At 48.1% G+C, this 27,276-nt stretch overlaps 1 protein-coding gene across 1 annotated transcript; it reads right to left on the bottom strand.

The window, feature by feature from the left end:
- Positions 1 to 26,919, bottom strand: BLMH (bleomycin hydrolase). Its single transcript, XM_014600205.3, has 12 exons — positions 26,826 to 26,919; positions 24,751 to 24,948; positions 23,571 to 23,680; positions 22,546 to 22,687; positions 18,863 to 18,951; positions 17,533 to 17,625; positions 12,433 to 12,588; positions 11,639 to 11,797; positions 11,467 to 11,534; positions 10,751 to 10,868; positions 7,658 to 7,727; positions 1 to 974 (listed from the first exon to the last, which is right to left on the bottom strand). Exons 1-12 carry the CDS (start codon positions 26,836 to 26,838, stop codon positions 823 to 825), a joined length of 1,368 nt encoding a protein of 455 aa, XP_014455691.1. The 5' UTR covers positions 26,839 to 26,919; the 3' UTR covers positions 1 to 822.
- Between the last annotated feature and the right edge of the window lie 357 nt (positions 26,920 to 27,276).

A 27,276-nucleotide genomic window follows, 5' to 3' on the forward strand; every position in this document is an offset into this window, starting at 1 on the left:
TGCCGGTCACTTAAGAAAGTGTTTATTCAAAAGCTTCATAGCACCATCTATTTGTTGAAAATATCCAAATAAAATGCAGTAATTAAAAACAGTTTTGCTTGAGCATCACATTCTTTGACTCTTGCCTATGAACATATTTATGGTTGTTCTTGGTAATCTTATTGAAAAATAACGCTGCCATAGACCCGATACCGATTCTGGGGTGTATTAAGCACGCTGAGGAAGACTTTCTTCCCCTTGTGCTGCAAGAAAGGTTTTGAAAAGTTACTATGAGGAAAGTGCTGCCTTCTCAGAGCTTGTCCGCTTAAGACCCGCTCCTGATGTACAGCAAAAAAACCAAACACCGAAATGCCTCTAAGGAAAGCAAGTGCTCCTTTTAAATATTTGTTTTATGGTAAAAATGAAAAAGAAGCAGGGACAGTTAGTATTTAAGTATTTTACTTATTTGTCCTAATACCACTCAACTACTTTTGCTAAAATATGGCCATCTATCCAACCCTTCTTTGTAGACCGCTGGTCAAAACCAGTTCTACGGAGTTATGTCCATTTTATTAAAAACATAGCAAGATTTTAAAAAAATTCAAACCATTATTGAAAGCGCTTTAAATCAGTATCATGAAGTTTCTCTCCTTGCAGAGTAGCCCGTCTTAGACCTTTTTGTTCGGCCATCCAATTAAGCGCTATTTCCCAAGAAGATCCTTAGCATACATATCAAGACTTATGGACCAAGTCGAGTACTTTGGTCGCATGAACATTTGGCTATGGCTTTCAACCAGTAGGATTCTCTATTGCATCTACTTCAGGAGGCAAATACTTTGAAGTTCACTTTGCTAAAGCACCCATGGGGTCCCACGCTGGCAAGATAACGGGAACCTGTTGCATCACTGCCAAGACGTCCTCTGGCACGTGTTTCTTATCCACCACGACTTCATACACATACTCAGAAAACCAGTCATCAGTCATGAGCAGGTAACCTGGAAACGAAAACAGAGTTTTAGTTACGAAGGAAGAAACGCAGTTGATCTAGGAAGGCTTGATCCCATGCTGAGAGGTATCACACATCTATCAGAAACTTCACCAAATTTTCAGTCGCTCGCAGCAGCCAACTTTGACTTTATCTTTGTGAAGAAACCTCAAACTTCCCTGGTTTGGGGAAAGGATAAAGAGGGTAATTTCTTTTCTCAAGCCCAAAGCCAATCTCTCTCTGGCCAAAATAAGTTGTGAGGATAAACCATACCTTGTAATTCCAGTTTTCCCTCTATATTAAACGCTCTTGCTGGGAAGTCCCAGTTGAAGAGCCTTCAAAGTGGCATAAGAAAAGTGCCTACATCTAGAACATCTCTTCTTCTGGTATAAAACTGCTCCCTTGAGCCAATTAGCTCCCCCCTTCTGGGTAATTCAAGGGGAACTGCAAATATGCACCGTCAGGGAAAGGGAGGAGGTGCCTTTGGTAGAAGACAGATGAAGAAGCTTTGTGTAATAAAGTTCCTCTTGTCCCTGTAACAATATCATCACACAATCAAATGAAACAAGAAAATGCCCAAAGAATACGGACAATAAGCTCATCTATCTATACCATCTTGTTTGTAAAGCAAGAGATCAGATTGAATTCCCATAAATTAAAAAGCCTATCAATTGTAATCCAGCCTAAGAGCCGTTCTGGAAGTACTGCAAGGGGAGCCGTCTTGATTACTCTCTCTCTTCAGGATATGAGTTCCTTGGGGGACAAAAACCTCTCACTCCCGACAGCCAACAAGTAATTGCACCTTGAGAGGATAATGAACTCTCTGCCTCGGTGACTGTTGCCATTCTGCCTGACGGCGCCGATTAGGATCGTGAGGTCTGAACAAGGAGGAAGTGCCAAGTACAACTTCAGCACATGCAAATAAGGAGGGGTGCTGTTCGCGACCCTGGCTACAGGCCTTCTCGGCGAATGCGGTATCGTTTTCTTCGTTAAGAGGAGTTGGGCACATGCCTTCAGGAATGCAATGCGTACACCCAAGTAGGTTGCCCCGACACAATCGTGGCCTCTGCGGTCCAGCTGAAGGGGTGAATGGAAGCGGGGGGGGAGTCTGTTGTATTTTGGGCAGAAGGGACGGTGGAGTCCCACCTGGACCCAGCAGTCTAGCGATTCCATTTTAGCCGCCTGGAAGTCGATGAAAATGAAGGAGAACGGGAAACGAGAACTCCCGAATTGTCCCTTCGTGTTCTGACAAGTGCCCAGTCGTGCGTGACTCCTCCTCAATACCTCTGGAGCAGACGGTCGTGCATGACTCCTCACAAAGACCTTCGGAGCAGACGGTGCCGTGCGAGTAGAAGATTGTGCTTTAATTTCCTAGGCCACTCCTCGTTTCTCAGACTTCTCCCACCAAGGAGAGTCTGTTGAAGGCAGCATTTATAACGTACGAGCAGCTAGCAAAGCAAGGATGGTTCAGAGGCTGAGCACTAGTGGAGGACCTGGGAGATCAAAGTTCAAGCCCCTGGTCTGCCACAGATTTCCTCTGGGACTTTGGGCAGATCACTTGGCACTTCTGCCTGCTAGCTTGCCCAGGACACACTACGCTAACGATACTCCCCTGCCAGGGAGTAAACAAATTAAGGATTGCAAGCTGATCCCATACGCCAGTAAAATTCCTAAGAAAGCAACGGGATATGGCTGTCATCAAGCAGCCGGGAGAAGAGGAGTCAAAAGGGGCGACAGCCTGACAACTGTTTGTGCGCTGCTAGCTGCGGATAAGAAAGCCTTCTCCTCCTGCCAGAACACACAGACGGACCCCTGTCGAACGGATGTGTTAATTGATTCATTGTTCACCTTTGAAGACCTCTTCCTTGCTTTTAAAAAGACAGCTTATTGGATAAACTGGGTTCAAAGTTAGGTAATCCTGTACCGATTCCCCAGGACGCACAAAATAAGCAGAGCGACTGAACTCGCCTGGAGGGTTATAAGATGCCAGTAAAATATAGAATGGATTTCTCTCTCTTGAAAAGGGAAGTTTACCTAAAAAAGGTGGTGCGTGTCAACAGCCGCACTCACTCCTTGGAAAACTTTTCGTGAATCCACGCTGTCTTTTTCCAACAGGGATTCTTGTAGTCACTGAATATTTCGGAGAGGCCACACCAGCTGTTCCAAGGGCTGTCCCCCACCCCAGACAGATGCCTAACTTGGAGCAGATAGGGGTTTCAATGTCTCCTTCCCAACCGCTGCACTGCGCAGGACCCCCCTTTGGGGAGAAGGCAATCATCAGCACTTCATTCCTGGTGGGTTTTATTTTTGGCGCTAGCTTCGCTTCCAGCACTACCAAATGGAGGAGAGCAGGCATGCCGTCTCCCACTGTCCTATGCCATATGCAGAGCCGTGAAAGAGGAGCCCCGAGAAGGCCGAATGAGAAATGCCTGTATCCCACTGCTGCCATCCTCTCCGTAACCCAGAAGTCTAATCTCTGCTGTGGGGATTCAGCCAACGCCCTTTATCAGCCTGCTCAAGAAACGGCGAAGTTGAGGCTTTGTTATCTTATCCCCCACACCCAACCAGGCCTCAGTCGTGATGAGCCAAGTCTAACTTCATTCTTGGCATCTCCCCTAGTGATACAGATGTTAGCCCTCCGCACTGGGCTTATCCAGGTACAGCTTTGCAGGGATTTGCAGCAGCCTGGTGCCACCTGATTCCTGCACGAGGCAGATAAGATGTGCTCACTGCCAGGCTCCCTTAGAAATCGAATAGGAGCACTAGGCTATCTGAATTCAAGTCCTGAGCTTCCTTAGCAGGAACACGGAGGAGACCATCACGTCTCACGCTACTTCTCAAATTAATCATTCTGGCCAGTGGGCAAGAAGGATTACTCCCAAGGGATGCATCTAGTTGCCTTCAGCTGAATGGAGGGGTGGAGCGAGACCCAGAACGAGTTAGGATTCGCCTCCCCCTAACTTGTATCTGAAGCAAAAAAACAAGTCAAGCCGATGAAATAGGTCTGATGAAACATTTAAAGTCTCAACATTTCCCAGATAACCATGAAGAGAACAGGCAGTGACCAAGGCTTTCTACACCAAGGAACCACTTACAGTAGAGGAAGCTAAATAACGCAATACCCTGCACGGATGAGCCAATGCATGCAAGTGCTGTGCGCACAATATGTGCAGGTAGACAGCATGGCAAGGGCTTTATGCTGTTATACTCAGCAAGACAATACCACGATCAAAGAAGGCAACTTCTTTGGAAGTTCTAGGAAAGTAAGGCTGGAAGGGACCTCATGAGGTTCATCATCGAATCTGTCCTCCTGCTCCACGCTGAAGGAACTCGAGCAACAACTAAATAATTGGAGGAGGACTCATTCATGTAAAATGAGCTCACGCCTGTAACATTTCAGGTAGAAGAAGGGATAACTGCTTCTAAAAAGCGGCTTCAGCTGCAGTGTTGGTGAGCTACAAGCTCGGCAGAGTAAACCAAGGAATACCAAGTAACCTGGCTAGCTTTCAGCTCGTTATTACTAACTCTGAAACCTGCGGTGCTACATATTTTCATCTTCTGCAGTTAAGGCAGTCTTTTCTTGGGCTGACAGCCAAGGAGAGGTCTGTCAAGGCACCTCAGTCCTGAGCCGGTAGCGCCCACTCGCGCTCCAGCCTAGTGCCCGTTCGCACAGCTCTGCCAACACACTTCCACCACCGCGCGTCACGGCCTCCGATCTGGAGCTCTTCTGAGCAGACTCCTGTTCAGATGAAGCAAATCTTTGCTCGCTAATGGACAGCACCCCCTGAAACACTGAGGCCACTTAGTTCCTTTTGCTTGCGACCAAAAACCTGATTGGCAGCCTGATCAATCTACTCGATGACAGGAGCGGAGCGGTCACCGACTGATGCAACGAGCACTTCCACTTACCTTGGACGGTTACTCACCCCTTCCCCTGCACGACCCACTCAGTGTTTCCAAGTACTTTACTCAGAGGGCATTTACTCAGCAAATTCACCGAAACACTTTTACAGCACTACTTCGAGACAGGAACAGTGACTCGCTCCCCCACACCACTATGCCATTTAAGCCCTAGCAAATGCTGAACTGCGCACGCGTAAAGCAGGACAAGTGAACATGGGGCTTTTTTCCCCTTGAAGCATCCCTCTGCCATAAGGTTAGCAGCACATAATTACAATTCAGGAAGATGGCTTCTCATAAGAGAAATCCCCAGGAACAATGCATCAGTCACCAGACCCTATGCTTTTAAAGAAGAAGAAAAAAAAAAAAAAGTAGCTGATGTATTGACCCGGAGTCTCCATTCAACCTCTATCTATCCCATGGGCCAGCACGTGCCGAGATCATTATTAGCACATCAAAAACTTCAGAAAAATAAAGGGCTGAAAACCCACTCTATTTAATTTTTTGCATGAGGAAGCTAAAGGTTCATCATTATAATCCCAGCTGCGTCTCCACAACACAATACTGTGAAGTACATCTGCTCACAGTGTTGACTGGAGCCAGGCCACAGTTCAGCCCCTGTTTTTCCAAAGCAGTAAACTCACCTGAGCAAAATTAACGATATACTGATAGATAAATCAGGTCTCAAAGCCATACTGTAGTAGGGCTGGAGTGTTATGATTATCCAGGGAGTAGGTGAGAAGCGAAGGATTGTTTTCACTATATCTTTTACTGGACCAACTGTATAGTTGGGGAGAGAATAAGCTTTGGGGGGAAAGTGTGCAAAATACTGCACGATACTGTAGAAAAACTAGGCATGAATTATGCCTCTGTCAATTTGTGCATCAACCGCGATGTGGTGAGGGTCCAGAGATGCGAGAACTAGCAAGCAGAGCTAACCAGAAAGATTAAAAAGTCTCCCCCTTGGTCTAATTAAAGGCATCATTTCTACCACCAGTTCTGACTCCCATAATATTTTTACTCGTGATTTTCTTTCCTTCTTATTTACAACGATAAAGTATTTGTGATGGGCTGTGCGCTAGCAGAGTTCTCAGAAGTGATCGCTATCTTGTTTGGTTTTGAAAAGCAGTTGCCAACTTATCTATCAGCTCTTTATTAAAAGGCTTTCTAGAATCCCAGGTATTTCAGAATAAAACGCTAGCTTGTTTTCAGATGGGGAAATGACATGTTTTGCAGCAAAAGATTAAAAGCAACAGAACAGCAATGACTTTCTCCCTCCCTGACAAGCTTATTAGACACATTAATATTAAAAACTTTTACTATTTTTCGCTAGAGATAGCACTGAAGACTGGATGAGCATTTGACAAACTAACCCGAAGTTGAGGACAAACCCCTTGCTATCGTGTTACTTTCCGTGAATCACTGCAACACACATACATCTTTCTTAAAACTCCTCCGGGAGAGGCCCTGCCGGCGGCGGGTATGACCGCGCTCTTGGCCGCAGTCTGGCATCACGACAAGTGAAAACAAAGCCGACTGCAGGAAATCACCAGTAAAGCACTCAGCTCTACAGGGGACCGAACTCTTGAGTTTTAAGGCTGCCTCCAATTTATAATAATAATTCCAACAAGTGTGCATGTAATCCAACAGTGAGAAGTCATTCGAGTCCTCCCAAAGGGGAAGCAGCCAATGCTATGTTAATTAACAGAATTATTGGCAGTTAAAAAGCGTGCAGAGACCAAACCTAGACCACTACCTGGTGGTAAATATTGGCCTTGCTCCACTCATCTTTTCATGCAGAAATTATGCTTTAAACGATCCGATTGCCAGAAGTTACAATACAAAGCCAAGCTGTCCTCGGATGAGGCATACCATGCGCTGCTGGCTACTGTCACATCTGGAATGTCGACGCTCTGTGCAAACGTTACTGAACTGGGCACCCCCGCATGCAAGAGTTATATTACTTACAGGCATCTTACTTCTCCATTCAGTGACTTCAACAAGATTCCCAACCTTTGCTTCTGTGAGATGGCTAAAAAAATTTCACTATGCCTAGCCTAGCTATTACACCATGCCGCTTCTTTAAATTGAAGGTACTAGCATTGCTTGAAGATCAGCTGCCTTCATCCACTTAACCCATTGGCTCAGCCCATGCCTAGAATACAGGAGACCTTAGTGGTGACTGAGCCTCTGTATCTCAATCCTGAGCAAGGCATCTCCAAGAGCCCAGACAGCTTCCAGTGATCTGGCTGGGGTACGTAGTGATGAATTTCAGTAACAACTCAGCCCTTTTTATACCCTCCCCACAATTTTTTTTTTTCCTTCCATGAAACAAAACTTCATTTGGAAAGATGGCTCATAATCTGTGTCCATTAAAAAGAGCACAGCCATCTGCTGACATGTTGTACTTGGTACAGCTGTGTCTGCAAACCAGCTTTGGAGCAGGCAATACAGACGGCCAGTACGCAGCGATCCGAGTTCGGGATTCTAATCCTCAAGCCGGACCCAAAGGCCTTAGGAAAACCTTATGCTATTTTGCAGTTAATTAGTATTTTAAGACCAGGTAGACAAAGCCTTGGCTGGGATGATGTAGTTGGGGCTGGACCAGATGCAACCCCCTGAGGTCCCTTCAACCTGAATTTCCTATGGCTCTGCGATGTTGCAGCATCTCGCTTGGGGCACAGAGGCCATTTGCAACCTACAGAATCCTAGCAAAAAGAGCCCCTCTCCTAGTCCCATTATTTTCACACATGAAGGTCAGCAGCGGGGTCCCATGTCTATGAATGATGTTACCTTTACAGCCACGCTCTTCACCCCAGGAGTTTTCCACTCTCCATTTCTCAAACGTTCCTTCTTGTTCATCCTGGAACAAACGCACATGGTTAAACAGTTCAATGGCTGGCTTCATACGCCAGGTCACCAGCTCCACTTCTAAAACCATTACCCCACCACCAGCACGACACTTGAATTCTCTTCTAGGACTCCATCTACCAGGTTACTTACGCTGTGCATCAAGCACACGAGGGTTATTCCATTTCTAAAACCCATCTGTCTAGTTCAAGTCATCATCCCATTATTAGATAACAAGTGTTTTAACAAAACAAGAAAGTCTCAGTCCCATTTAAAAACTCCGAGGACTTTGCTCAGGTACGTTGCAAACAGTGGCTCTACCAGTATCTCAGTCGAGATCCAACACCCAGCACGGTACTTGCTCCAAACGGAAAGCGTCTCTGAGCAGGTCTAGATGCACGACTAGCACAACGCCAACACAAGTGACCAAGGGGCTGAAGTTTATAAAACCAGTCCTTTTTCCTTGCAGCTGTCTTGGCAACAAGGTATGCCAAAACATTTGGTTTAATAATCATAGCTTGGGTACATCACTCCAGATACTTGGAACTGGGCATTTTTGGAAGGTTTTGGTAAACACCGTCGACTCAAATAAAGACAGGACAGCATTTGTGAACATTTCTAGAAGCCTGGTTATGTTTTATAGTGTGGCTGGGTTTCTCCTTTCTTGCGACTAGCTAGATTTGAAAGATTTAAGCTATTGAAATACTTGCACCCGTCAGAAATAAAATACCGGCTTGTTTCAGTCTATTCTAGATACACCTATAAAAAAAATAAATAAAATCGCTGTTCGTGCAGGGTTGTGTGGTGTACAGTAAATCATTAGACAATGAAAATAGTTCAGGGAGAACAAGATTTCCTGTTTCGGCACAACCCACAGCTGGGGGGAGGCGAGCTCATTTTTGCATTCAGAGGAGATGAAAGTTCGTGGACTTGTCTGGACCGATTTGAACACGTCACGTGAACAAGCGGCCGTGGCCCCACGCGTAGTGTTTCGTTACAGAGAAATAACTTTTCTAATTAAAACGCACGAGAAGTCTTGTGCCCCTCTCCACGCCCCAGCGTTTCCTCCCGACAGACGAACATCGTCTCAGTCGGGAAGAAACACGGGGGCTCGCTGGTGGGAGGGGTTGTTATTCTGGCGAAACGCTTTTCCCGTCTGCTCTCTCAACCTAGAAGGCCTCTTCCCACATCGGTGCTGCAATTCAGCTGGAAAACACAGGAGCTTCTTACTGTGCTTTTCTCACTCCAGCCCCATCCCATCTATTAGCAACTTGGCCCTTCAGTGAAGGGATGCCTCTCTCCCCCCTCACACAGCACCAGCTTTGGTCTTCAAGGTCTTTTCTTCCCAATGGGAATATGCCAACTTTTGTATCACTTCTTTATTTTTAAAAGGCTCACCAAAGTCCGCAGACTTTTGCAGCCTTCATGGGGCTCCATGCCTGCTTTCTCCTAGAAAAAATTAAGCCAGTTACAGCCCCACAGAAAACAACAGATCGCTATTTCCACACGAACGCTGCAAGTGGTCTCACCACCAGGCACCCTCCCATGAACTTCTGTTTCCGTGCGCATATCAAGCCTGTAGAAGCCCTGGGAAGAAAAAACTGCTTTATCTGCTGGCTATTTCTAGATGCAGTGCTGCTGCTGTCCTTCCCCATGAGAATATATAAATGCATGCTTTTTCCTTTCCTCTGATATCTTTTCTTGTTAGTGATTTACATGATAGAGGTAGAGATAACTGGTCTTTGAAAAACTTCTTACTCATCTATCCTTTGATAGCCAGGTACCTACTGCTAGTGTGGCTAAGTTAAATTGGAGGAGATAAGAATAAAACATTAAAGAAAAAAAAACAACCGTTAAAAATACGATACTCGATCTCTACCAAAGGAACTAAACTGAGCCCGTTCTCAACTACTTTCTGGCATATAAAAACTGGGTTGAACAGAGTTAATCCATGTCCATTTATAATCCATGTCAAATGTGCCTTTTAAAAGAAAAATTACATTGTAAAATTGAAAGCAAAAGATAAAGGAAAATCCCACTGCAATCAAAAACCTTTTACACAACAGGTAAAAAATAAATAATGCTTCAGTGGATTTACAACTGCCTATCAAAGCTCCTTCAGATTAAGTTAGGATTTATAAATGACATGTTCGGACATAAATTTTGGACAGGGAAAATGCCTTCGCATTCTGGGCTTTTTCTAGTGTGAAAGAGGCACTACTGCTTTTAAGTGATCTCTTGGTTGTCAAAGTACCATCTGCCACATTCCTCCAGACCACAATCAAATCCCGTTCTGTTTATGAGCGCGTGGAGGTTTTCACTTCACAAGCCTTCCTCGTTCGTCAAAATTCAGAGCGAAGTGACAGCACGCCAGAGCCCTGATCATGTAGTCTCTCCTCTGGTTTACTCTACTGCATGTCACAATGTCAGCAAATACAACTTGGGGCTCCGCAGCGACCTGGCACTGTAACGTCTTCTTCACCGGCGGAGGTGGCAGTCGGGCACTACCGATTTGTGCGCATCTTACTGGATACTTTAGTGCCTCCTGCTGGTAGTTCAAGCAGGTTTAACGGCACGTATGTTTGGTGCCATAAAAAAACCAAGATTTGATTAAGCAGGAGAACATGGAGAAGGCTACCTATTATAGTGGACTCTCTGCTTAGGAAGACTGATTAGAATCCACATCCCATTGAGATCCATCTAACTTGCATTTTCAGGTTTCAGAATATACAAGTCAAATTGCTGCCTTCTTTTTAAAAGGGATTTTCTAGGCAGGATGAAGCTATGCCTGCCCCTTGTCTAGAATTCTTCTCTCCATGGCAAGGTAGTATTTTCAGTTTTTCCAAGCCCTCGCACGGGACCAAGCGACTTGGGTAAACCCCAGACATTATGCACAACTGCGACGTCACGATCTCATACTGACCTTTCGCAGAACAACCTATGCATTATGAATGAGCCTTGAGCACACAAACAAACCACAGGAAAATTCAAATACATCTGTGCAAACACCACGAGCGCTTGTGGAAGGGATCATACCTTGTCTGTGACGGCAGTGAGGACCATGGCATGGGTCATCAGAGACTCTCCAAACAGCAGCCGCTCTGCTTTGTTCATGTTCTTGACAGAGACGCCGAACACCAGGTCATGATTAAATCTATAAGGAAGCCATACACACATGGGCATGAATACGGATGGAGGGAACAGTATTTTTATTATAAACAGGAAGTGCATATAATAGCATCCAGCAGGATGGGAGTGGAATGCAGCGTAGCAAGCAGCGATGCACCGCAAGGGACCCGGGGAATCTCCGCTACTTCCAAACATCTCAGCTAGCATAAATGCAAAGCACAGACGCCTTTAGGAGTGCCACTCACTAGATGCTAGACAATGGGGGAAATGCACAAGCTCAATAAAGGAGCTGTTGTCGAGTTGCCGCACAGACATACATCTGTCCAGAGCTGCATCCCCTTCCTTTCTGTCTGGGCACAGAAGATGTTCAGCTACCTCTCCTTGAACACAGGAATATTTTATATCAAAGAAGGGGAAGTGCACTTCAATGAAGTTTCAACATTTCAGGTAAAAAGCAGAAAAAGAAAGGAGGTTCAAAAACAAAAATACAAGTCCGTGCTACCCAGTCATCTTTGGGTATAAAGCCATTTTTGGAAACAGCTAAAACATTGATCGCTTTAGCACTTTCATTCGTTAGCCTGATTTTCAGAGAATTGTTTTTTATTTTAGTTTCCTACACTTACATATTCATGTCAGCGATGCCCAGCTTTCCATGGAAATGTTTTGTAATATCACAGCCAAACCACACAGCCTAAAAACAGAAGGAAGAAGTCACACCTGGGCACTATCCCAACATAGCTGTACACCACAAGAGACAGAAATACCATGCTACCAACTGGAAGAAAGCAAACAAACCTCGCCATCTTTAATGGAAGCCGCAGCCAACCTTTTCAAGAGGTCAATGGGCTGGTTGTTGTAGAGGGTTTTTCTGCCGCCCAGCATGTTGCCCAGGTACTCCACAGTGTAGAGCCTGCTGTACTCGTTCTGAGGTCGAGGATCATTCACAAGGCAAACCTGCCGTGATCAAGATTGCAAAGCGAGTTACGCATCTACTCAAAAGAAACAACTAACTTTCAGAAGGGAGTACTTCTGCTCTAGCTGACTGAGCACTATGCGGCCCAAGAGAGCTTTGGCTGGACTACCAGAGTACAGAAGACAGTCTCCAGGCTAGTAAGTGCATCTCAGCTGCTACACAGGATCTTTTTTAAATACAAGTCCATGGCTGAGTAAGCTGTGCACTGTTCCTCGTCCTGTCACAACTTAATCACAAAATACCTTGCCCAAATTAACGCAGAACCACCTGAAGGGCAAAGAGCAAATGCTAAAAAATGCAGAACCAACTTTGCCTTCACTAGGAGCACTTATTCATCTAAACCCACGTCCCGCAGTCTCAGGTGTACAAACCCCACTTCTGTAACGGAGCACAGGACGCTATATTTAACAGTAAAAAGGTGTCTGGTGTTTTGGGGCATTGCGCCTGGCAGTCACGTGAGAGGGCTGCTCATGCACTTATTTGTATGGGATGGCTTGGATAGGGACGATCCCATCTTGTGCAGGGGGCTGGACTAGATGCAACCTCCCGAGGTCCCTTCCAGCCCGACTTCTCTACTATCCTGTGACTCAAGACAGCAGCTCCTGTATTCGCCAACCTTATCTTCCATGTTGAAGAGCGGCTTGACGTGCTCCTGGTAGAACTCCAGTGGTGTCACAGGGCCGATCTTGTGATAGTTTTTCTCCTTATCTCTGAACTCCCAGCAGAAGGTGTCCGGGGGGCTCCCCAAGCAGATGCTGACTATTCTGAAGACCTGCAGAGGACAGCAAAACAGCTCTGAAAATTCACCTGCACCAGTGATGTGCATGATGTTATATATGTAGCAGGTGTTAAAGACATGCTGCAAGTCAACTGATACCTTCATGTAGGAACCAGGTGCAGAATTGAGACCCAAACGGCTCCATGCTTGACCGCTCGAATAAATCTTTTGCCAGTCAGTTCTCTATACCCCATTCCCCAAGTCTTCAAAGTCAAACTAAAGGCTACACAGCTAAGAACTTCCTCCCCATGCTGAAAGACATCACTGATTCCCCCTTGGAGGCATGTTGTTTGCCAAAGACCTCCAGGTCAGACGCTAATATTTTAAATTCCAAGCTGGCCAGGAGGAAAAGAAGATGTCCAAGGCAGCTGAGCTAGAGCACCGCCCAAACTTTAACCCTAGCAAAGCCAGAGAAAAGTGAAACAGTAGTGGTATTTACACTGCGCAGTAACAGGAAAAGGACACACACATTACAATTTACCTTGAGGAATCTCTTTCTGCTAAAGGCTGGGGGAGAAGAGAAATACTGTCAAGGCAATTGCCACCTTTCAGGAAAGCTTCCCCACTACAGCACATGCAAATATTGTATGGGAAGCTGCTTTAGTAGTGCACAGCTTGTGCCGTGCATGCAGTAACCCACTTTTTCCTAGCACGCGCACACACACACACACACACACACACTCCTCCTAATGTTACACAGCCACCAATTCCCTTTCCTTCTGCAACATGGATTTGTAGTTCAGAAGCAGTTTTTACAGTCTTTGGAAGTTCTACAATAAAAGTCTTCTTGCGTCCATTTGAACGTGGTTAACAAGTTCTGGTTTTAGGGATAAGCGATGCAGGCTATTTGAGAGGCACGGGCTGCTCATTGCAAGAGTCTTGGTGGCCGACATGATTCTATTAATTTCTATTACATGGCGTTTCTTGACTTAGATTTCAAGCTGATTCTATCACTTTAAGTCAAATTCTTTTTAAAACACAGGGTTCAGGGGGCCCTCCCCCGCCTTCCCACTGTGCTTCATGGGATGCGTTAGTTTTTAGGCAACATCCAGCCAAGATGACCTGAACTTGGTGGAGAGAAGGAAGCCAAAGATTGCAGTATTGGTTAAAATACTGTTTATCTTAAAGTCTTCAATTCATTTTACTTCTAGGCCCAAGTTCCAGAAGCCCTGCAGGCTCCGTGTTCCTCAAGTGCAATTTCAGTCTTGTTCGCTAGAGGGAACCCACACGTGAAGCTTTTCGCAGGGGATCAGCCTCCCTTGGTCTGAACTCCCTCGTGCAGAACCACCCGTCTTGTCCTCCCGGACCCTGCCCCAAGGTCCACGCTAACAACCTTGGGGCCCCTGTCCGTCTCCTCACCCCCTGCCCTCCCTAGATTAGGAGGAAACTGCACATTTTTGGAAACGACTTCAACTTCCTCCTCCGTGGAACGAGCCAGGCTAATTCATAACCGTCACAGGCCTTGGCCCGTCCCAGCAGGCTGTATGAGGATGAGTGGCTAAGTCGGCATCCCTGGACTACCCCATACCTACAGTTGCTTCAGGACTCGAGCTGGCCGGGTTTCTTCCTTCCAGTGCCAACAGCAGTTTGCTGGAAGCATCATGCTTCCCTTTTCAGCTCCATGAAATGCCTAAACTTAAGGGCAGAATCTCGTTTTACTTCTGCGGAAACAACCGCATTGCTAATTTGTTTTCTGACTTTCTGCCCCGTTCTGGAGGTTTAGATGAACACTAAAACGATACCGCCTGCCTGCAGAGGGGGAAGATGACTGCCTCTCACACCAGCCCACTAACTATTTTGTGCGTCTGCACTGTCCCACAATTAGCAGATGGTAAACTGCAATCATGTAGGTGTTGTATTCCAGTGTAAACTGCCCTCGTTTAGCTTCCTTTACCGTGGACTAGCGGTGCGTACAGAAGTGACGGTGGGTCAGCAGACACCTTCAGCAGTGATGAGTCTTATTCTCCCTTTAAAGCGACACTAGATTTCAGTCTCTAGTCTGGGGGGAGTGGAGGGGTTTGGGTTTATCTGTGCTCTCCTGACCAGACGGACTTTTAGCTTTACACCTCATGCCAGCCAGTCTTTCTGACGTCGAGCGAGCACTCCTGTGTTACACTACCTGCCCTCCAACACAAGCAACTCCTCAGGGCAGCAGAAACATCCAGGGAAAAAATAGTAGAAGAGATTAATTTTAAGAGGAAACAAGGGCGTGGGCTCATGTTTTTACTGGATGAATTCACACATGTAGTTTTTACAGAACATGTTTTTTTAATAAAAGGTTTTAAGAGGAAAAAAAAATAAATCCCTGACCTGCTATAAATATTGGATTCTCACACAGATTATGTTTGCGCAGAGATAACATTTGCCAGTGGACATTTCCACTTTGCCTCAGATGGCCTAGATTCGCAACCACCCGGGATCACGGAAATAAAGCAGCCAGCGGAGAAGGTCCAAAAGGAAAGCAGCAGGCAAAGCGGTTCCAACCAGAGGAAGGAAAATGATGGAGACAGAAATCTCAAGTCAGCAGAAGCAGAAAGGTCTCCCCGTCTTGTTTTCCACCACACCCACCATAGACCACCCCGTACTATCTCAAAGGCTTCCTTCCCAGGGGAAGCTTATTTCAACTCAACAGTGCTTTATAATCACTCCAGTGATAAGTGTGCTGGGGCTCTTTTGTTAAAAACTAGACCGGGGTGAGGAGGGGAAAAAGAAGGAGCACTACTGATAAGGCAGAGTCCACAAAAGAGATTGAACTTTTCTGGCTTCAGTGCGATCATGTAAACTGTGGTGACGTAAGCCTCTGACCTATCACACACCACTTTGATACGGTGCTTTTTTGTGCTGGGACAGGCTGACCACCAGACATTCAGTATTCACACCAAAAGTGCACAAACAGCTCTGCTGAAGCTCCAGCATTGCTGCCCAGAAGTAAATGGAGGCAGACAACTGTGCAAATCCATTTGCAGGAAATTAGACCCATTCCTAAGGTTTCTGTCTTGTCACGTGAAGCTTTAAACTTTGGCATCCAGGCACGTTCAGATGCATAGGAACAAGTGAAGCAAAATAACAACCTGAAAGAGTAAGACAGGTGCAGCTGGGCAATGCTAGTCGCCGAAAGGAAACCAGGCAGCTATTTAGTGCTGAAACAGGAAGAGCTGGGGTAACACTCAGGAATAAACAACCTTTTATAGTTTCAAGATTCAGACAGAACTAATGAGCCATTAATGAGCTCTGCTTCCAGGGTCCAGCCCTAAAAACTTATACTCTGAACAAAGCAAGGAGGGGAAAAAGAAAATCAGTGGGCTACAGCACTTTGCCCTATCTGACTCAACCAAGCCAATTCTGAGAAACTACATATTCTGCAACAGCTTCCAAGACGCATAGTTTAACAATGGGAATTATGTTAATGGCCCATTAACCCACAAAGTACTAAGTTGCAGTGTTGAGAAAGTTAGAGCCAAAGATCAAAAACTTGTGCAAGTAGAACAAAGAATAAGGTAACAGGAAGAAGGAAGATTCAAGGATCATTAATTAATGCTTTGCATAAAGGCGAGGCATATTATGCTGTAATATAACCTCATGAAACAAGCAGCAAATCCACCTCCTTTGGGAGGTGCAAAAGCTAGGCTGCAAAATGCTATTGAACACAGCCCTAGGAAATCCCACAGCAGCTGGATTTGGAAGAGGCCTACAGCACCATCATCTCATACCAGACCATAAGGATAGCGATACCCCCAAACTCGTCAAAACAGAAAAATACAAGAAGCCTCTTTCTTTAAAAAAAGAACCTTAACACTAACCTTAACATCCCATGAGCAATATGTGCTGCTTTAAAATCATCCTTGGAAAAAAAAAAATCAGAAAACTTAAAGAGAACAGAGTAAGCTGGCTTAGCATGCAGCCATGTTCAACCCAGCGATATACAGGGAAAGCTCCAGCAGTTTAGCTCGCTCATAGCATCACAGGAGCATACAGGTGTAACCGTGACATCTTCAGAGCTGATGTATGTGCTAAAACAGTTCCCTTCCCTTTCCTCTTCTAAAGGAGGTGAACATTACATTTGTCCATAGTCTTAGTTTATTTAAAAGTTAACGCACCCAGTATTTGGACAGCCTCGCTGGCTTTCCTAAAGCAACTCATTTTCTTCACTGATATGGAAGAGTGGCACACATACCCCCTGATCTTGTCTATGTGCTAATGCAAAGCAGCTTGAACTTGCTTTGGTTATTCTCTTCTGCTCTCTCGTGGGGAACTTCTGCAACAACACACTGCGCAGAACTTCTCAGCATCACCTGGGCAGACAGAACAGTTCAGCTCATCCAGCCCGTGTTCATGATGCCAGGCGCTGCACGCACTGGTTTTAGCCCCCGTTAAAAACTGCAATGGCTCGATTGTGTCATGTAATAACTGGGCTTAATGAGGTTAGCAGAACAGGTCTTCTGCTAACAGTAAACTAATCACAGCTCTGGGATCTGCATGGGAATATCCAAACGCAGCAGCACTGCAAAGACGGGCTTGCGAAGGGAGACGCCCACCAAGTGCCCTAGCAGCATGTAGGGAAGGGATGCCCATCTGTCACTACTGACACACGGGTATCAGTCGGTGACAGCTCCAGGCACCACCCTGCTGACACATCACACCTACTCTGCACACGCACACCAACATCCCTGTCGAGGCAGAGATTCCTGGCACGCAGCAGTACAAGCTAAGGCAGCTACACCGCCCAGCTCAGGAGACCGTACGTGTGCAGGTGCACGTCTCAGCACGGCAGTGCCTGGCACCACAACTAAGCAGTACAGACATAGCCCACTTGTTTTGTGTGTCATAAGAGGGATTTCCTTTGCATGGTCCAGGTAACTCTGGAACAAGAGCAAGCCAGAACAACCTCATCTATTGCAACCCCTTCCTGATGGAGAGAATCAGGTTATAAAACATTACCTCCTCTATCATAGTATCCATTGCAGCAGCAAGTTCTCCCTTAGTTGAATCGCTCGCTACCATGTTTCTTAGCCGTAAACAGTACTCTCTCATCTGTTAAAAATAAAAATTAAAAATTAAGCCATTTCACATTTGCAAAACAATCAAAGTATCTGTTGAGCAAGTCAGCATATAAGAGGTCAGAACTCTACGCTGCAGGTGCAGACATCTCTTTTTAGACATTACCAAAAAAAGATTGGACAAAACTGTTACGTAAAAGAAAGAACCTAATGTCAAGCTTTATAACATTTTGGAAAAGATCAACAAAAATGTTTTGCCACGGAAGCAAGCAACAGCTCTTCCATCTACCAGTCTGCAGGGGTCTCGGTTGTCAGGAACTTCCCAAGACTACATTCTGCTCAATAGTTTACCAGAATAGACAACGATATCCAGATCTTGCAACACCATCTCTGTGGCTTGCATCTTGCATAATTGATCTTTTCAAATTAATGTATATATTGCAGCATTTTCCTGTGGTGGTGAGAATCAAGGGGAAAAGACCAGGTGCCAAAAGTTACTGTCACCTCCCTTCGGAGCAGGAAGCACTAAAGGCTTCCCCACAGCTGGCTGGTTTACCAGGGTCCAAGCTCAAGACTGGAACAACCGGAGCAAGCCTGAAGCACGAAGCCTCAGCACGCATTTTATTACAACCTCAGTTGTACAGATTTCAAGGGATGCATCTCCGAATTCAAAATTCAGTCAGAAAGAAACAGAAAACCTTTGGGGAAGTCTTCAGCTAAAGTGAAGTCATACACTGCCAAGAAGTCCTATCACGACTCCTGTGTGTCTCACACTTCAGCAATTCAGTGAGCAATAATGGATCTTTCTTCTGATCGTACTATATCCTTTTACTAGGCAAGCTGGTTCCTGCTGATCTTTCCTTTTTTTAATCCATGCTTTTAAGTTTTAGTCACCCTATGTGGCAACGAGCATGATCAGAGCCCCTGGCACAACGGAAAGAAAAAATCCCAGTTCTCCCTGGACACATCGTTCATAGGGGACTATCCACATATCTAGAATTCACATATCTAGAATTCTTCTCCTGGGAGTTAGGGAATTAAAAGCCATCGTTACAACTGCCAAGGGGAACATTTTCAAGCTGCAGTTTGGAAACAAGACCACAACATCCAGTTAAGCAGCCATTATTTGTGAACAGACGTGCTCTTTCCCATCCAGTGTGCATGTGGAAACAAGGGAGTACCCCAGACAGCTCCTCAATGCTCTGACCAGGTTAAGGGACATGGGGAGCTTGATGCTCTAACCAGAGGTTTAGCACCGCTTCAAACGTTACCTTATGATTCAGAGTCTCATTCATCCTTCTGGAGGCCTCCGTGGTGTAAGACTCAGGGAAGCATTTCTTAGGAATAACACCATATTTTTCTAAAAGAGAATTGATAAAGAAAAATAGCTGTCAGTCAGACTTGATTTTCGACACAGCCAGCATTAATACCTCTGCTTAACAGTCTCTGAACACAGCTTCCAACTCAAATCAAACACTCTCCTTCCTGCAGCAAGCCTTTGCAAGACGATTGGAGAGGACAAGATCATTTCTAGCCTGCAAGGAGACTCTTCCACTCTTATTTATTTGTTTCCAAGTCTCTGCTTCCTGTAACTATTCAGTACTTGCCAGCAATCCCTCAGTTTGAGGATATGCTCTACCCATAGCTCTTTCGTGCCTGGTGCAGGGGGCTGGACCCGATGACCTTGCGAGGTCCCTTCCAGCCTCGCAACCTATGAATCCGCACTCATTGATGGGTCTCGAGGTGACTTCGCAGTCCAACCCTTGAGCCACAGAACTGTCCACAGAAGTCCCGGGTCTTTCCACAGGGGATAGTAAGCCGTAGGCCAGGATCTCTTCTTTTCCTTCCTCTGCTCTTTCTTCTCCGCTTTGAGGGCAAAACACTGTACCTCGAAGCAAGAAGTTGCCTGGTTGAGGTCGCAGCACCACTGGAGTTGGTTAGCAGCCAGCTCCTCCCAGCTTTCGATGTCAGCGCCCATTTTCTTGAGGTCTCCTTCTAGCATTTCCTCTGACCGCCACCAGATCTCAGGCTCCAACTAAGCTGGGAGCAGAGCACTTGTTCTGCAGTCGTGTCGGGCACCTACACACACAGTGGCCAGTCCAGCAAAGCCGGTGTTCGAGGACCACCCACTCAAGGTTGGTAACATTAGCTTCAGCAAGGATGCTGGCGTTTGTGTGGCAACCTTCCCATTTAGTGTGGAGCATTTTCCGGAGGCATCACTGGTAATACCTCTCCAGGCTCTGAAGACGATAGTGGTGGTCACCCGTGCTTCACACATCTGTAGAGGAGAGCGGGAATGCCCGTGTTGTAGATCTGGATCTTGGAGTCTTTCTGGAGAGTGATCAATAGCAAGATGCAGAAGCAGTTTTCTGAAGGAGGCCCTTGCACACCAGATCCTCAATGTTCTGGATCTCCTCAACGTTCGCTCTTTGAGAGGTGGCTATGGAGACAAGGGAAGCGCTTGACCAGGGTCTTTCCCTCCATGGTTTGTCTCGTGCTTGTGGGGAGTGACATGCATGACCTGGAGAGGGCTCGTAGAGCACTTTAGTCTTCTCAATGTTATACGAGAGGCCCAAAGATTAGTAGGCTTCTGCAAGGAGATCCAGCGTGGTCCAGAGGTTTCCCTCAGTGGCACAAGGATGGTGCAGTGGTCAGCGTATTGAAGGTCAAAAGATGGTTGTGTCAAATACTTTGGTCTGAGTGAAAACGCCCCATATTGAAGAGCCCTCCATCTGTTTCGTATTCAGTGCCACTTCCAGGAGGGAGGCAATTCTTGGCCTCATTCAGTGGCTGGCTCTTGTTACCCGAACTGGGGAATATCCTCAATGATCCCAAAAAGATACGTCTGCCTTAAACCAGCATCTCTTTAATGTTGGCATCATACAGTGCCGTATTCATTTCACCTCACTGACTCCATATCATATTTGTGCAGGTTGCAAGCATTAAAAAAAAAGTTTCTCTTTACTGGACCACAGATACCCCCAACCTGTCACCAGAAGTGTTATAGGGTCACAGGAAAGTAGGGCTGGAGGGGACCTCCTGAGGTCATCTAGTCTAGCTGCTGTCTCACCCCCACCGTCTTCTCTTCTCCAAACTAAATAACCCTAGTTCAGCCTTTCCTCATTAAGTCTTGCTTCCCGGGCCTCTAATAATTTTTGTCACTCTCTGCTGGGCTCTTTCCAATCTGTCCCCATCTTTCTTGAAGTGTGGGGCCTGTCCAAAGCTGGACACAACTCCAGGTGAGGTCTCACCAGTGCCCAACACAGCAGAAAAACAACTTCTCTTAGTATGCACCAATGTAAGTGAAGGCAGCTCCATTATCCGAGTTACACCCATACCAAACAATTTATCCAAGTGTAATGGGGTGGCACATCTGTCACAGAAGGCTTAATCAGGAATATTTAGGCTGCTTGGGTTTGGCAGATACCCTCACTTGGCTGCAGTCCCGCTGTCACCAGTGACAACGCACAAAACCCCAGGGTGAGTTTAGAGATTAGAGCGCTGGCCACAGCTACCAGCAAACTTTGAACACACCTGTAACGGGGGCTGCTGACATGCATATTAGCATTCACGGGCTTCGGAGCCTCCTGCTTCTCTTGCACCACAGGAAGTCCAAGTTCATTAACCTTCAAGGCACACTGCAAGTCCCACATTTTATCCCTGGCTCACAAGGAGACAGGACTGGGCCTCTTGTGTGTTTATAAAATAAATACAAGTGTCCTTTTGATATTGTTTTGGGCTACCATGAAGTAGGGGGATCCTATCACCCCCCCCCCCTTTTTTTGCATGCCTTTTGCCTCAGCAGAAATACTTTGCTTAAAAAAAAAAAAAAAACCAAAAAAAAAAACCCATGCTGGACAACTTTGCTGGGCCCATCTGATGCCAGCAGCCTCTTCTGCCCAAGTACCGGACCCAATGATCTCGTGAGGTCCCTTCCAGCCCCTAACTTCTCTGGATCTAAACTTGGGTGCTCTTTTATGAAGTTTACTAGAAGCCAGACTTGGTGCAAGCTGGAAGACAGTGAACCTCTAAAATACAGCCTTGTTTCTGGCCACAGTTCACGAGACCTCATCCTATCTAGGACTCCTTTCTATTACTTGTTGGCGTGATGCCCTGAGGAAGGCTGTCATTAGTTTCTGTACAATATTAATAGCTGAAATATCATCAAAAACAGATATGTTAACTGGCTCCGCTGCTGCTGCTGTTGTGAGGATGTTTCTGCTTCTACAACTAGTGTCTACACGCCAAAAAATTTTTTTTTTTTTTTTTAAATGAAGGACCAGGTAAAGCAGTAAGAAGGGAGATGGACCAGTGTACCTCAAAGCATTTAAAAAGCATGGCAGTTAGCACTGAGTGCACAGACTATCATCTTAACCATAGCTAAAATAATAATAAAAAGTTACTTATGAAGTCCAGTTAAGCCTCTGACTCACAGCAGGGCTTGAAGGGCTCCAGCTACATTTGTTCGTTTTATAAATGAGGCATAATTCATATCTGTTTGCAATCAAGCTCAGATTAAGGCAGCCACAGTTACAAAGTCTTCATATTGAAACATAAAATCTTCTGAGGAATCAATAGGTAATTCGAATGAACTGAGAGGGGGGTGGCAAGAGGCCTGTTTTCTAGTAACTATTGACAAGATTCGTTCTAGAGACTGGGGGGGGGAAAAAAGCACGTCAGGACCGCATCCATGCCAGATGAGGTTCTGGAGGCAGAAGGGCTACAGCAGTGAGACTCCAACCCGGCACAAAAGTTTGTTCAGCTTTCAGTGTGAGCAAGTCTGATTCTCAGGGCCCGAGCTGTACCTTTACTTGGCAATGGCAGCCCTTACACAACTACACCACCAGCGATCAGTGAACAAAAATTATGTGACAACACACATACTGGTTCCTTCGTTCCTGCTTTTGTGGACAACGTGCAGTTGCAGGGAGCCCTCGTAATCAGTTTTCCTTACCGATAAGGTTAACCAGCATATCCCACTGTCCGCCATCATTTGTGGGGTTGGTAAGCAGGAACTGTGCCAGTCTGCCTTCCACAGGTTCCTTTTTCTGAGCGGTTTCCACAAAGGCATTTAACAAATAGTAACAGCGCTCCACCTGGAACAGAACAGCCGGGGTAACAATCGTCACTTGTGACATAACGTATGCAACTTCATTTCTGCGTTTCTCTGGCTTTTTGGAAAGCTTACCAGGCAAGTCTGTGGTTTCCCTTGCCACTATATATAATCTTACTTTCTCACTGGTTCTCTAGGTTTCACTCTGTAACATCATTTCTATTACAATCAAGGAGTCCGTGGGTACATCTACACGAGATGCTAAAAGCACAGTGGAGGGAGTAATTCTGCTGTGCATTAGTGCATCACGGCAAACGCCGTGCTAACCCACAGCAGAACAAATCTACTGCGCATTAGCATCACTAAAAGACCGTGTGCTGGTGCTACTGCACAGTAGTGCCAGTTCCTGCGCATTGCATTAGTAGCTGTAGTTACAGGTACTAAACTGAATGCACAGGAACAACACAGCATTAATGCACATGTAGATGTGCCCATGGGGTCTGAAAGCAGGAGGATCAAAGTGAGATGGGATGGAGGGGAACAGAAGTCGTAGGATGACGACAGGCTCTGTTACTAGTACAAACAATGAATATCAGAAAAGTGCATTAGCTTCCACTGGTAGGTCACAGAACGTAGAAAGAGCCGTGGTGGTACTCCTATCCCACTTCCCTGAAGCACCTTGAGGGGACCTGCACGTCCTCAAAGAAAAAAATCCCACTCTTCCAGGAAGTTAGTTTTAAGATCAAACTGCCTATTTCTCCCTCCCCTCCCTCGCTCTGAAGAATAACTTTCAGTCTATCCCTCTAAAACATTTATTTTACAACTTCATTCATTTCATACGTGTTTCTTCCTCGACTGCCGAGTCAGTTAAAAGCTGTACCCCGGCAGTTTCCACTAAGGAGGGTATATGTTCAAGACTGCTGTACCTTATCCCAGAAAAAGAGGTATGCCTGGCTGAACTCAAACTCTTCGAGGTTGAACTTCTTCATGAAAGGGAGACGCATCACATTCAGACATGAAAAGATCCAGCATCTCCCTGAAAGAGTGCAAAGGAACAAAGTTAAGCAGTGAAGCTTTTCATGAAGATTTGCCGAGGCTGCATTTAAATAAGAGGTTTATAGCATGCTGTTCGACTGAATAGATGGAAGAATATATTGCAATATTGAGCCAGGACTAAAAAGGCTGAAAAAACCAAAAGACAAACCTGGCAGAGATCTTGATTTCTGGCCCTAGGTTCTGTCTGCAGCCCCCTTCTGGGCCTTTGAGAAAGGAAAACTGAACTAAAGAAAACACCTATCTGTAAAGCACAGGCTAATTACTTAACTCCCCAGGATGTTACAAAGCTTCCGTAATTCATGCTTGTAGGGCACTTTGAAGAGGAAAATTGATTCCTAAATGCCGAGAATGATTATAAACCAACTAAAAAAAAAAAAAAAAGAGCCATTTTAGGCTACTCTTGGAAGTCCCTACAGAACAGCGATTTCCAGTATCAGAAGACAGGAATGAAATTTTCTTGCTTGCAAAACTCCAGAATCTGTGCTTGGAATAACATATGTTTAAAGTCTGTATCAGGTGGAGATACACACCTTGGAAATACTTTATCCAAATTGCCAGCCTTCATACCTACTTTTAGGTGAAAGCAGGCGGCCTTAAAACTGCCAGAGGTCCATCAGTTGAGCAAACCTCGTTTGGCAACAATCCAGCACCACATCAAGTGGAAAACCGCAGAACAATGCAACTTTCAGGCAGTTCTTGCAAGAGCGCGGTTTCATCTGGAGCCCCCCCACCCCGAGGAAAGCATCTGGCCCTGAAAGGCGCTCTCAGGAAACCCAGTTTCAGGCTTTGCGAGGAGCACAGGGAGATCGACAACACTGCCGCAGAAGCCGCGGGCACTTCTGCAAGCGGCGCTTTCGTTTCAGGGGTGTTGGCTGTAGTCGTGCTGGTCTAAGGACAGCGGCAGACAAGGGTCTTTGGGCATCGCCTCGACCCAAAGAACCTCGACTTGCATTTCAGCACACGGCACCCAACGCCAGCTCCAAATTAGCAGGCGGGTTTGTCTAAATCACGGACAAGGGAAGGCCGCAGCTTGTCGAGAACTGCTCTTACCCGAGGTCTTCTGGTTGGTGACGGGCTTTCCCTCCACGGGCACGGCGTGCTGGAAGACGTGCAGGGTCTCCTGCACCACCTGGCGCTGCAGGCACACCTCCAGCGGGTCGTTCCAGGTCGTCACGTTTTGGGAAAGCAAGTAGTGGGGCTGGCGCTTCAGCCTGGAGGTGAACTCCGCGGCCCGGGACAAGCTCAACCCTGTTGGCAACAAGCATCACACGGGGAGTCAGAGCCCGGGGGCAGCAGCGCAGAGCTTTCCTGGCCCTGAGCATGGCCACGAGGAAAGCCCCATGACCCACACCCTGCCAGCCCTGCGTGCAAACCCGCAGCTCTCCCCCCCCTCATTGTCCTGGATGCAAACCCCCAGCTCCCCCCCCCCACTGCCCTGGGTGCAACCCCCCCAGCTCCCTCCCCCTTTGTCCTGGGTGCAAACCCCCAGCTCCCCCCCCCCATTGCCCTGGGTGCAAACCCCCCACTGCCCTGTATACAAACCCCCCAGCTTCCCCCCCTATTGCCCTGGGTGCAACCCCCCCCCCCCACTGCCCTGCATGCAACACCCCCCAGCTCCCCCCCCATTGTCCTGGGCGCAACCCCCCCATTGCCCTGCATGCAAACCCCCCAGCTTCCCCCCCTATTGCCCTGGGTGCAACCCCCCCCCCCACTGCCCTGCATGCAACACCCCCCAGCTCCCCCCCATTGTCCTGGGTGCAACCCCCCCATTGCCCTGCATGCAAACCCCCCAGCTTCCCCCCCTATTGCCCTGGGTGCAACCCCCCCCCCCACTGCCCTGCATGCAACACCCCCCAGCTCCCCCCCCATTGCCCTGCATGCAAACCCCCCAGCTTCCCCCCCTATTGCCCTGGGTGCAACCCCCCCCCCACTGCCCTGCATGCAACACCCCCCAGCTCCCCCCCATTGTCCTGGGTGCAAACCCCCAGCTCCCCCCCCCCCATTGCCCTGGGTGCAAACCCCCCACTGCCCTGTATACAAACCCCCCAGCTTCCCCCCCTATTGCCCTGGGTGCAACCCCCCCCCCCACTGCCCTGCATGCAACACCCCCCAGCTCCCCCCCCATTGTCCTGGGCGCAACCCCCCCATTGCCCTGCATGCAAACCCCCCAGCTTCCCCCCCTATTGCCCTGGGTGCAACCCCCCCCACTGCCCTGCATGCAACACCCCCCAGCTCCCCCCCATTGTCCTGGGTGCAACCCCCCCCCCACTGCCCTGCATGCAACACCCCCCAGCTCCCCCCCCATTGCCCTGCATGCAAACCCCCCAGCTTCCCCCCCTATTGCCCTGGGTGCAACCCCCCCCCCACTGCCCTGCATGCAACACCCCCCAGCTCCCCCCCATTGTCCTGGGTGCAAACCCCCAGCTCCCCCCCCCCCATTGCCCTGGGTGCAAATCCCCCACTGCCCTGTATACAAACCCCCCAGCTTCCCCCCCTATTGCCCTGGGTGCAACCCCCCCCCCCACTGCCCTGCATGCAACACCCCCCAGCTCCCCCCCCATTGTCCTGGGTGCAACCCCCCCATTGCCCTGCATGCAAACCCCCCAGCTTCCCCCCCTATTGCCCTGGGTGCAACCCCCCCCCCCACTGCCCTGCATGCAACACCCCCCAGCTCCCCCCCATTGTCCTGGGTGCAACCCCCCCATTGCCCTGCATGCAAACCCCCCAGCTTCCCCCCCTATTGCCCTGGGTGCAACCCCCCCCCCCACTGCCCTGCATGCAACACCCCCCAGGTTCCCCCCCATTGTCCTGGGTGCAAACCCCCCCAACTCTCCCCCCACCATTGCCCCGGGTGCAACCCTCCCATTGCCCTGCATGCAAACCCCTCAGCTTCCCCCCCATTGCCCTGCGTGCAACCCCCCCACTGCCCTGCATGCAACACCCCCCAGCTCCCCCCCCCCCATTGTCCTGGGTGCAAACCCCCCCAACTCTCCCCCCACCATTGCCCCCATTGCCCCGGGTGCAACCCTCCCATTGCCCTGCATGCAAACCCCCCAGCTTCCCCCCCATTGCCCTGGGTGCAAGCTCCCCACGAAGCCCGGGGTGCAGAGCCCGGCCGCGCTCACCTGGCCCGTCCATGGCGGCGGCAGTCCTGGCAGGCTGGAGAGCTGGCGCGCGGCGGGGACCCGCTTTATAGCCCCGGCACCGGAAGCAGGAAGCGGCGGCGAACGGCGCGCGCCGAGGGACAATCCGCTCCGCCCGCGCCCGGGCTCCGGGTGCCGCCCGCCCGCCCGCGGGGCGCGGGGCCGCCTCGCCCCGAAATGCATCAGCACACTTGACAAGTGGCTGGTGCCTGCGGGCCGGGGCGGCGGCTTGCACCCAGGGCAGGGTGCGTCCCGGGGCTTTTCTCTAGGCCCTTCCTTGGCCACGCTCGGAGCCGGACAGGCTCCCTGCCCCGGGGAGTCACGTGTAAGGGGTGCCGGTCCGTTCTCAAGGAGAAGAGTGGGCGCCCGTGGCCGTCCCCGTGCAGCCTGCCTGGGCCCTAGTGCCCCGCGCTGGGGTGGGCCTGCCCGCCGG

Source organism: Alligator mississippiensis, chromosome 14, assembly GCF_030867095.1.
Source record: "Alligator mississippiensis isolate rAllMis1 chromosome 14, rAllMis1, whole genome shotgun sequence".
In the NCBI taxonomy this organism is placed as follows: domain Eukaryota; kingdom Metazoa; phylum Chordata; order Crocodylia; family Alligatoridae; genus Alligator; species Alligator mississippiensis.

Coding starts and splice junctions, on each gene's coding strand:
- BLMH (XM_014600205.3), bottom strand. Junction 22,688..23,570: donor ACCTCTTTTTCTGGGATAAG/GTACAGCAGTCT, acceptor GTTCTGTTCCAG/GTGGAGCGCTGTTACTATTT. Junction 11,535..11,638: donor CTTCCATTAAAGATGGCGAG/GTTTGTTTGCTT, acceptor TTCTGTTTTTAG/GCTGTGTGGTTTGGCTGTGA.